Below are 12,393 nucleotides of genomic sequence, written 5' to 3' on the forward strand. Positions count from 1 at the left end.
TTCAACTCATTGCTTTTCACGTCAGGGAGGGCTCAGTTTAGGGAGTGCTTTGATTTTAGATATTGTTTAGTTTTGAATAAACCATTTAGCTAGTAAATTTTCTTTTTATTAATTTCCATGTTATGTAATTTATTTACATTGTCCCGGACCACGTGGGTAGCCTAAGAGGCCGAGTTGAGTTGGGCCGCAGATACTTACACCAAATGAGAATTCATAACTCCCTATGATTTTAATTTTTCCACACTTTTAACGTAATAATTCATCCCTCCCATATATTACTATTGGGGATAAAGCCCCAAGGTTTATTGATTAGCATGATCGATCCAGACCTCGGTCATTGTTCAGTGGTAATGGTCTGATGGTGGCAGCGCAAGGCGATTCTAGAGTTTTGCTAGAAGTCTGTTTTCACGTCATAAGGTTGTAGAATCTTAAGCCGGTCAAGCGGCTTAAGACCAGGTGGCGTGGGGTCGGCTCAAGTATAGCTCTGGGGGTCCCTTGGTTTGAGAAGCGAATAAAGATAAGGACAGGGTGAAGGTATAAAAGAAGATTAAAAGTTACGAACGAAACACCCGTGTTACATGTGTGTGTCGCTTTCTGCCTCTTCTTTTAGCAATAACTTTCACTAATTGGCTGAGATCCATACACACAGAAATATGCACAAATTTTCACGCAAGCTAACCACTTTCTGTATGCGAAGCCTTAAGGGAAATTAGGAACATAGCTGGAGTTACTAGTTAATTGTACCTAATTAACTCATGTAAAGAGCACCTGGAAGGGTGTTGGAAGTGCCCAACGGTCGAGGTCGAGGATTAAACACTGACCTGCAAGAAGCCAGACCGTCTCTCTACCATCCAGCAAGAGTGGAAAGTCTTATTCACTTTCACAATATGATTTTCGAGTTGTTTCGCCATGAGATGTGTCAGTGTATCCTCTCTCAGTAGTGCCTAGTGTACCCTCTCTCAGTAGTGCCTAGTGTACCCTCTCTCAGTGGTACCTGTAGTGTACCCTCTCTCAGTGGTGTCTGTAGTGTACCCTCTCTCAGTGGTGTCTGTAGTGCACCCTCTCTCAGTGGTGTCTGTAGTGTACCCTCTCTCAGTAGTGCCTGTAGTGTACCCTCTCTCAGTGGTACCTGTAGTGTACCCTCTCTCAGTGGTGTCTGTAGTGTACCCTCTCTCAGTGGTGCCTGTAGTGTACCCTCTCTCAGTGGTGCCTGTAGTGTACCCTCTCTCAGTGGTGTCTGTAGTGTACCCTCTCTCAGTGGTGCCTGTAGTGTACCCTCTCTCAGTGGTACCTGTAGTGTACCCTCTCTCAGTGGTGTCTGTAGTGTACCCTCTCTCAGTGGTGCCTGTAGTGTACCCTCTCTCAGTGGTGCCTGTAGTGTACCCTCTCTCAGTGGTGTCTGTAGTGTACCCTCTCTCAGTGGTGTCTGTAGTGTACCCTCTCTCAGTAGTGCCTGTAGTGTACCCTCTCTCAGTGGTACCTGTAGTGTACCTTCTCTCAGTGTTGTCTGCAGTGTACAATATTTCAGAGGTAAATGCAGATTGTATCCGATCACAGTTTTAACTATTAACTTTTCCGTATTTCATTCGAGATTGTAAACTAAACCCAAGTTGTTATCGCATCCTATACATATGATGAGTTAACACCATCCAAGAAGCCTAGAAGAACACATTGGACATGCTCTTTATCCACTTTTCACAATTTATTGATCACTTCCCAGTAATGCTTTCAAGTTCTTTCCTGGCTGTAAGTGGCCCTAAGGAGCGTTTAACCTGACCGATATCGTCTGGCGGGTTCATTATAGATGTTTAAAGCTGATTACCGACGGGTTAAATTAGGAAAATAATGTACTGTAGTAGTCATAACATTATAGAATGTAATTTCTTCGTTACCTGTTGCTCGATAATAACCCCGAGTATTATTACAGTATCGATAATAATGACCTAATGTACCTTTGCTGATATACTACTCTAGCAAGAAAATCATAGCTTGTTGAAACGGTCGAAGGTTAAAGCATTTTGGAAAAACCTTCCAATTACCCACTTATCTTCCCCTCTCCACTTACTCTTTATTTTGCCTCATTCCTTCCCCTTCACATAATTCTTCGACCTCCTCCATTAACCTGCTCCCCGCGTCCTGGCCTCCCCTCCCCCACCTGACTGTGAGGTGAAGGTTGCTGCGCCACGACTGGGAATAAGGTCCACAAGTTACCCAATGTTTACGACTCGAGTGCTCTTTGGGCCAAGACACAAAACAATCCCACAAATGACTGAGTTTCCCCGAGAGTTTGACCCGTATCTCGATACCTTCCCGGCCCTCGCCCGGCCAGTACACCAATATACCGCTCCTGGTGAAGCTCTTCGAGACGTCCCTGATGCAGTCCCTACCAAAAGTTCCTATTATGTACCCCCTGGCGTGCTCCTGGCTCCGCCCATCAGGTAATCAGTATGCAACGTGAGTGAGATAGGGTGGGGGCTCAGGGCTGCCTTCCAACGAGTGCTGGGAACCAGGAGGCCTGCATAAAAGGGTTCTTCTGAGAACTGATAGAAAGTTATTTGGCCTAATATCCTGTTGCTTTTTACAAAGATTATTTTTACATTGTCTATAAAAATCGCGTGAGTTATTTTGGTAAAAATAGTCATCGGTATTACATGCGAGGAATTAGGGCGATTTTAAAGAAAATACATAACGCTTCTCAAAGTATGTAACCAGAGACCTTAATAATATAAATGATGTCTGTAGTATCTTCACTTTCATTGAATCTTAAATAGTTATTCTAGTGATCCTGTGATAAGTAATATTAAGTGTAGGTAAATAAAAACTTCAGCGCTGTTCTCCCACTCAGGAAAATAAGCACTCAGATAACATCATTATTATTTTTACATACGGAGGTATATTGGTGCAGATTGACTTTTTATTGTTCACTGGCAGTGGCTCTGAAGCTAAATTTAATCGTGATTGTTGTCTGTTTCTAAGAACGTTTTAATGAAATATTAACTCTAATGGAAACATTTGAAGCAGGTTCTTACGCATCTGTGTTATACACATTAAACATACACATCATCCCTGTTTTCATTCTACCATATCTATCTACTATATACGTTTAACTTTAACACACAAACGCATATTCCCAGGATGCAACCCGTTGAAGTTGTTTACCTCCTAGGTACGTATTTACTGTTAGGTGAACAAGTGCATTAGGTGAAAAAAACGATATCCATTTATTTCCATCCCTGCCGTGAATCGAACCCGGGCCCTTTGAACTACGACTCCCGAGCGTTTGTCCGCCAAGAAATATATATATTAGCAAAGATTTTCTGTTATCAGAGACTCATTTAACCATCAAACCTAACTTAATCAACCCTAACCAAAGCATGCTGAGGCATCTTTCTCCCTTCGTAAAGTAATGAAATTCAGCTAAATTATTTACTATATAAAGCAAACAATATATTATGTTATTTCCATAAGTGTAGACTAATGTTTGCATGTCTGATGAGAGAGCACCCTGGAGTAAGCTGGTCGAGGGTCTATGGCTGTTATTACAGCCCCTGTCTGTCTCATGTTACAAAGTGCTGCTTACATGTCTGTTGGTACAACTTTCTCTGGTGGTACAATGTTCTCGTGACATTAGATAGGTTTTTCACATGTTTGTTGGAGCTTATCGACGTGTCTTTGGTAGGAAGTTCTCGTGTCTGAGGGAAAATGTCTGCATGTCTGGTAGTAGACTGTCTGCTTGTCTGGTAGAATGTCTACGTGTCTGGGGGTAGAATGTGTTCGAGCGGTGAGTTTGATGAAGGAACACATGCCTTCCTTATTGTTTATGACCGAATACTTCCTTCCTCCGTCCTTTCATTTCTTTCATGTTTTATTTTGTATTTACCTTCTTTTTCAGACTTCTTGTATCTCCATAATTTATCTTACTCCACAATAAATGCTTTTACATTATATATTTCGCTTTTCTCTCGTGTCTGCCTGCCTGCCTGTCTGTCTGTCTGTCTGTCTGTCTGTCTGTCTGTCTGTCTGTCTGTCTGTCTGTCTGTCTGTCTGTCTGTCTGTCTGTCTGTCTGTCTGTGTCTCCCTCTTTCTCTCTCTCTCTCTTACTTTCCTCTCCCCGGTCTTGGGTACTTGAGTGCATTCTTCCCGGTAACCCTCTGGTGCTGTTGACTCTTCTATCTGGTCCTCTCCATTGGCTGGTAGATTTTTTTTCCTTTTCCTTTCTCCACTGGCTTCCCATTCCACCTTCTCTTCCTTTCTCTCTACCCTGACGTAACAATGCCAGGATCTCCCGAGGGATATTTCCCAACAGAGAAGAGCCACTAACCACTCCATCTTCTGGTCCATGTTGCTTCCTGATTCCTGCTATTCAGTTTATTTCGTGCGTCTGTAGCACCCTCCTCTTGCTCTTTCTCTTTTATTATCATCTTGCCTTAAAAATAATGCTTCTACTTTACTATTATAGTTTATGGCATTTTGTTTTGATCAAAATTGTCAATCCTGCTGCCTTCATCTATTCTTCATTTCTCCTGTTTTAGTCATTTTTTTTTCCAAATCTCTTCTCAATGCTCTTCCTTCTTCTCGTATCCTCCTCTTGGTTTACCTCACCAGTCCTGCATTTTTATGTGCTTGGTATTATAAAATATTTTCCTGCCCTTTACCATCATGCCCTGAGGACACAGAGCGCTGTCCCAAATATTGCCCTTACAGATTAGGAAGAAAATGAAATCTAAACAACTAGCAAAGGTGCATTGTGCTATGGATGTATTCGCGTGGCTGGGAAAGAGGTTCAGAGAGAGAGAGAGAGAGAGAGAGAGAGAGAGAGAGAGAGAGAGAGAGAGAGAGAGAGAGAGAGAGAGAGAGAGAGAGAGAGAGAGAGAGAGAGAGAGAGAGAGAGAGAGAGAGAGAGAGAGAGAGAGAGAGAGAGAGAGAGAGAGAGAGAGAGAGAGAGAGAGAGAGAGAGAGAGAGAGAGAGAGAGAGAGGCGCAGGAATGAGACAGAGACTGAGATAGCTACAAAAATTAGAATGTCTTCAGACTGATGTTAACAGAAATAAATTACTTTGTGTAAAATACCTGACGAGACGCTCTCTAACTTTATCTGATTAAATATAACTTAACATATATGCAATATCTTCCTCCCGAAAACAGCAAAACCGCATTTAAACGCGAGTAAACCTCCAAGCATCGTTCAGAACATTTATAATAAATTCCCAAATTTCATTAGTAGTATTAGTAACTCTAATATTTTACTTCTATTGGTGATCAAACCACACATCAGAAAAGGAAGATACGACGACGTTTTGGTCCGTTTTTTTTTTTTGAGATATATACAAGAGTTGTTACATTCTTGTACAGCCACTAGTACGCGTAGCGTTTCGGGCAGGTCCCTGGAATACGATCCCCGCCGCGAAGAATCGTTTTTTCATCCAAGTACACATTTTACTGTTGCGTTAAACAGAGGCTACAGTTAAGGAATTGCGCCCAGTAAATCTTCCCCGGCCAGGATACGAACCCATGACATAGCGCTCGCGGAACGCCAGGCGAGTCCACTTTTAGACCATTATCAAGCCGCGTAAAATAAGAAAGGAAGGTACTGGTAGATATACATCTTTACTTCTGTTATTTGATGAGCAGAGATTACAATACTTACAAAATTATATTTATAATTTTCATAAAAAAGAAGAATAAGAGGAAACACGGCAACATCAAAAATAACAATAAAACAATATATTTAATGACATAATAATAATAAAAATAATCGAAATAATAAGGACAATGAGAACTATTACAATGAAACTAAGACTTAATAACCATTCTCAGTTGCCATCGTTTAATCAAGTATCTCATGAAACTCTAAAATCTCCACTAAGCCTCTGCAATTAAGGAGGAATTGGACACGATGGCGTGAGGACTGGAAACGATACAAACCACGAACACAGCAGCTTAATTCATTGGAAGGATATGCTAATTGCGCCTAGCACGCTGCAATGACTAGTGTTGCGAGAAATTAAAGTATTTTCTGAAATGTTGCAACGTGTTGCGAAATTTATTTGTACTGGAATGTGTATGAGATGATTTATCAAATGTGTGTTGAATTTGTATGAAAAGTACATTTCCTCACATTCTAATAACTATTGTTTATTGAGCACACACAAACCAACACACACACACACACACACACACACACACACACACACACACACACACACACACACACACACACACACACACACACACACACACACACACACACACACACACACACACACACACACACACACACAAGGAATCATTCAGAACCTTATATACCAAGTATGAAAGAACAATCCTGGAGTATGCGGCCCCAGCATGGAGCCCATACCTTGCCAGTACACGACGAAGCTGGAAAAAGTTCTGAGGTATGCCACTAAGCTAGTCCCAGAACTATGAGGCATGAGTTACGAGGATAGGCGGCGTGAAATACACCACACGACACTGGAAGACAAAAGACTACGGGAGACATGATCACTGGGACAGAGAGAGACAAAGAAATGACAGAGAGACAGAGTGAAAAACAGACACACAAAGAAATATCCACAGAGGTACAGGCACGGAGACACAGAGAGACCAAATACAATGGTATAGAGACACACACACACAGTCAGAAAAATAGGGAACACAGAGAGATAAAGTCAGAAAGAAATAACGAGGCTAAGAGGGGCACAAGCCGAGAGACAAAGGCACGTAGATAAGGCCTTTTAGACACAGATAAAGAGAATAGATGTGCTGACATACATTGGTATGTCGTATATATTCCCATTTAGTATCGTTATTTAAAAAATGTGTGATTTGTTGTTGAATACTATATATATATATATATATATATATATATATATATATATATATATACACATATGTATATATTTATTATAGTTTGTATAGTTCGTACCCAGTCTGACCCGGCATGCACAAAAACACATCGAAGAAAATGTTATCCAATAACGATAGTGTGTTAGTGGTATTATCTGCTGCTCTCTTTCATCTCCTCCTTTCAGCTCTATCATTTACATAAAGTTTCTGCCTTATATCTTTATTCCTTTTCGTGCCCTGTCTTAAAAATCTCCTACTGCCTCTTATTCACTTGCTTTATGTTCTTACACCTGCGCGCTCCTAACTTTTGCTGGAGCTCAGAGATGTGAGAGAATAGAAATGTGTATATTAAAATTATGTTGTGCAATATCGTTCCAGACCTCCCACGCATCGTTGTAACCTTCGCCTTTGTTAAATTGGAGCCCCAATTTTCAGCTTTTCTCTGATATAATTTCAATTAAATGTCTATTTACATGCTTCTTAGATTACAGGAGAGAAAACGTGATGTGTGCTATTTTTATAACTTGCTTCTCTGATAATCAATGTTCGCGTACCCGCAAGCTTATTTATGTCAGACTGGAGGAATATTTTATAGATTTTGATAATTTAAGATGGGTTCTACATTTTATTAAATTTCTGTATATGGCTTATATTTTCCTAGTTGCCTTAAGTTGACTTATTTGGCAATGGAATGAATGTTTTGTATTGTTTGCGTGTTGTTGTTTTTTCCGTGACTATCTGCATATAGTTTTTGGGAGTATATTTGAATACTACGGGAAGATGATATTTTCAAATCCTTGTGTGCCTGTTCTGAGTGACTAAATGATAACACCGTTGAAAAGAGTCTTTATATTGTAATAACTGGTGATAGCATGTCTTTCATTCACTTCAAGAAGTAAAAAATTCTTATATATTGAAAAATGATCATTCAGTGGAAATTTATATATTTTTATGTAAAGCATTTATAAATAATTTTGTTACGAAAATAAAATAACAATAAATGCAAATGATAACAAAGCTTAAGAAGAACAGGGGGAAACCCTTCCAAGACATAGCCTGAATTCCTTATTCCCTAAAGGAGCTAAACAAATGTTTTCATGGGGGCCAGGGACCTGTCCGAGACCTCCATCACCTCACTCCCGACGCTGGGATTAACCGACCTGGATTTCCTGTACTTGGAAAAGACGCCGAGCCTCAAGGTGTTCCCCTCCATCTACTCCTTCAAGTCGATCAAGGAGGCCCACCTCACCTATCCCTACCACTGCTGCGCCTTCCAGTTCCCTGAGCAGCACGACCCCAAGCAGTACATCAGGCACCAGGTACGTCAGAAGGTTCCTCAAGTGCATCTTTCTTCACAACTTCTTCTCGAGTACTGTTCAACACGATATTTTTAGTATTCTTTTTCTCAGTTTATGATTGAATTAGTATTTTTCATCACAATTAAACAATAATTCATCAGAATTCCATTATGATGAATCATTCCTGGTGATATTTGAGAATTTTGATTGGCATGAACAGATATAATTTAGTAATTAATTTATATGAAAAAATGTGTTTATATTAGGAAATTTGGACATTATGTCAAATACTGATTACATCCAATTGCTGTCCTTGATTGTGAAATATTATTGGAACAGTTTCTGTCTACCTTGCTTCTGTTGCTTATTTATATCTGCCTCACCGATGTCTCCCTCGCACTAATCTCTCCATCACCCTTATGAATCACTCGCCCTCCTGTTTATTGCCAAGAGTAATTACAAAAAATACATGATTCCGTTATGCGTAAGTATCCACTAAGAAAATGAAGTTCCCATTTAATTCCTTATTAATGTGTTAAAACACGAACACGTTTGGAACTTTCCTTTCATTTTCCTATTGGATACCTAATCGATAGTTCATTTGCCTGGTGGATACTATATATATATATATATATATATATATATATATATATATATATATATATATATATATATATATATATATATATATATATATATATATATATATATATATATATATATATATATATATATATATATATATATATATATATATATATATCCTGTTCTCATTCTCTTTCTCTCTTCCAGTCTTTTATGACACTTTTTAATATTATCTTCTAACCAGGAATTCATTCGTAAAATGGAAGAGCTGTGCTCAGACTTGACAACTCCAAATATTCCTGTAATGGCGTCTACCATTCGCTCGAGACCCCGCCAGGCGTTTCCCACGTATATTGCTCCAATGGAAGGATTTCCAAGTCATATTATCACATCTACAATTACCGAGACCGTCCCTGAAGATAGTTCAGGACAGAGCGAGCCAGATGACAGATGGGAAAGCTCCTTATCCAGAGAGTCTGGTGGTGTGGTTAGTCTCCCACTCCCTACTAGCACCATGATGGCAAGGGACGCGAAGCGTGAAAGTTACAAACTGTCGGTACACAGTCCAGCCACAAGCTCCGATGCTGTCTCACGTTACTGGAAGATGCGGCTAGATAGCGGGTCATATTCTTTATCCCCAGTAAACGCTGCCCATTCACGGACTCGTCATAAGGGGCATCACGCCCATCGTGCCAGACTCAAACTTGCATTAAATCCGGATTATAAAGGTACGGGAATGTTCATGACGGAACATAAATTGGAAGATTTGATGTCTCGGTCCCGTCGTGGTGAGCACTCAGAACTCGTGGGACTTTCTGACACCGGTGATGTGACCCGCTATAACCTTCTCCCAACGTCACAGCAAGATCAGCGAACAGCAGCGTTAATGAGAGAACCAGAAAAGGAGCTAATACCTTATCCAGAAAAGAGGTTTCACACAGACGAGAACTCTCACACCCAACAGGAAGTTGACGAAAGCTTTATTGGAGGTGGTGCGATAGGCGGATACCATACTCCTTACTCAGGCTTCGGAAATTTCAACTCCACCTCCAACAGATTCCATGGACTCTCCATCAGGAGGAACGACTCTTCCCAGAGCAGCGGAGGGCATGACCCGGTAGGTTGCCTAGAGTGTTACCTCTTTTACTTTGTCTTTGATTCATATATAAAAAAACCTTCAGTTAATTAATGCTCATAATTTTGAATTTTTAAATGCTCATTATATAAATTTCTAAACAGCGACATCATGAGATAAGTTCGCAGGCTGCGCTATCAACACTCATTTATAGCCTTCATAAGCTTAGAATACATCCAGTACACCTCAGTACACCCATGCACAACAAAGAACACAAAAACACAACAGAAACAACGCATAGCTTATCTCTTCAAACAAAACACAACCACTAAAAACTTCTCTGCCGGTCAATAAATTCTTCATCCACCCCACCCCAAATTATATATATTTTATATATATATATATATATATATATATATATATATATATATATATATATATATATATATATATATATATATATATTATTAAATATGACCGAAAAAGTAAGATTAATAATTCTAACACGAATTTTCTCGATCTTTCTTACGTTTCTTTTCACTGTTGATGGTAATTCAAAAATCAATTCTCCAAAATTCATTTTTATTTCTAGTCTGACGCGACACTTGAGCGCGTTTCGTAAAACTTATTACATTTTCAAAGACTTTAGCTTACACACACACACACACAACTTTAACTGAATAGAGCTTAAACATCTTCGAGTTTTTTATACCTACATTTGGGTGAAGTGACATGTTACAATAGTTTTGGATGAGGTGAAAATAAACTTTTAACACAAGACAGGACACGAAACAATGTAATACAAACAGGTATTAAAGGTAGGTAACTGCAGAAGGCCTATTTTTATTGGCCCATATTTCTTGATGCTTCTATATTGGAGTTCATATATAGCTCCAATATAGAAGCATCAAGAAATATGGGCCAATAAAAATAGGCCTTCTGCAGTTACCTACCTTTAATACCTGTTTGTATTACATTGTTTCGTGTCCTGTCTTGTGTTAAAAGTTTATTTTCACCTCATCCAAAACTATTGTAACATGTCACTTCACCCAAATGTAGGTATAAAAAACTCGAAGATGTTTAAGCTCTATTCAGTTAAAGTTGTGTGTGTGTATGTAAACTAAAGTCTTTGAAAATGTAATAAGTTTTACGAAACGCGCTCAAGTGTCGCGTCAGACTAGAAATAAAAATGAATTTTGGAGAATTGATTTTTGAATTACCATCAACAGTGAAAAGAAACGTAAGAAAGATCGAGAAAATTCGTGTTAGAATTATTAATCTTACTTTTTCGGTCATATTTTATAATATATGTCTACAGGAAAGACTGCTACCAAAATATACAAATATATATATATATATATATATATATATATATATATATATATATATATATATATATATATATATATATATATATATATATATATATATATATATATATATATATATATATATATATATATATATATATATATATATATATATGTATATATATATAATGTACAGCCAATAAGAACACAAAACCACACAGTACACACAGCCTTTATTGCTGGCATTCACAGCATGTGTTCATTGCTTACACAACCACCTTCTTAACGAGAAGCAAAGTGGATAACATTGTTTCAGTGGATTAATGCCAGCGTTAATTCCAATGATGACTAAGTTGTACATCTACCTAGAATGGAGAGAAAGCGAAAGAGACACAGACAGACAGAGAAAACGGTACAGAGGCAGAGAGAAAGACATTCAGACAATCACTCAGGTGAGAAACAGATAAAACTAAGTGACTATGTTAATAGACAAAGAATAGGAATACATGAGAATCAAGATGAGACTAAAATATTAGTGTAAGACAAACGTAGAGTATTACAAATTTCCGTCTCTGCCAAGTCTCCCTACACTAATGGTCAACTTGCTATCTCTGAATTCCACAGCCGAAGCCATAAGACAACACATAAGCTCTATACAAATACATTATTAGGTCATCATCCTCATGACGTTATCGTTTGTCAGACCAATGATATCCCCAGGAGCGGCCGGAGCACTTGCCTGCCTTGGACTCCGGAGATGACAAGACGTACGGTGTCATCTCTGGGCAGAACAATACTCAAGGATTTCCTATTGAGGACAACGGGCATCAGTACTCAAGTGAAGGGTTCCCTAAAGATGGAGGCTTTTCTTTGGTACCTGGAAAAGACGAAGTCAGTTCCAAAAAAAAGAACGCCCCTGATTCTGGCTGGCACCCTTCAGTGGTACGTTCGAAGTTTTTCCCTTTAGAGAGTGTTGCATCACTTTACAAACTTCAAGAAATATTAATTATAGTTTGATCTAGATCTGCATTTTCTATATGAAACATTTGTCTAATGCTTTATAGTTCGCTTTTCTTCAGGCAAATCTAACGAAGTATTTTCTCGCAAGTAATGAAAGCGTACAAATCTAATGTTTACATTCCCTCTAAAAAGTAATTAGTCAATACAGTCACAATATATTATACATTGTGACTGTATTGACTAATTACTTTTTAGAGGGAATGTAAACATTAGATTTGTTTATTTAATTATAACAAATTATCATTTGTTTATGATAATTA

At 38.6% G+C, this 12,393-nt stretch overlaps 1 protein-coding gene across 1 annotated transcript in view; it reads left to right on the top strand.

Moving 5' to 3' along the window:
* Positions 1 to 12,393, top strand: part of LOC123768835 (uncharacterized) — a 45,155-nt gene that overhangs the window by 14,994 nt on the left and 17,768 nt on the right. The window contains exons 9-11 of the mRNA XM_069316430.1: positions 7,954 to 8,164; positions 8,973 to 9,845; positions 11,834 to 12,055. Of these exons, the coding sequence (XP_069172531.1) occupies positions 7,954 to 8,164; positions 8,973 to 9,845; positions 11,834 to 12,055 (1,306 nt within the window). The remainder of the gene's footprint in view (positions 1 to 7,953; positions 8,165 to 8,972; positions 9,846 to 11,833; positions 12,056 to 12,393) is intronic.

The sequence above is a fragment of the Procambarus clarkii genome, chromosome 83 (genome assembly GCF_040958095.1).
Source record: "Procambarus clarkii isolate CNS0578487 chromosome 83, FALCON_Pclarkii_2.0, whole genome shotgun sequence".
Classification (NCBI taxonomy): Eukaryota; Metazoa; Arthropoda; class Malacostraca; order Decapoda; family Cambaridae; genus Procambarus; species Procambarus clarkii.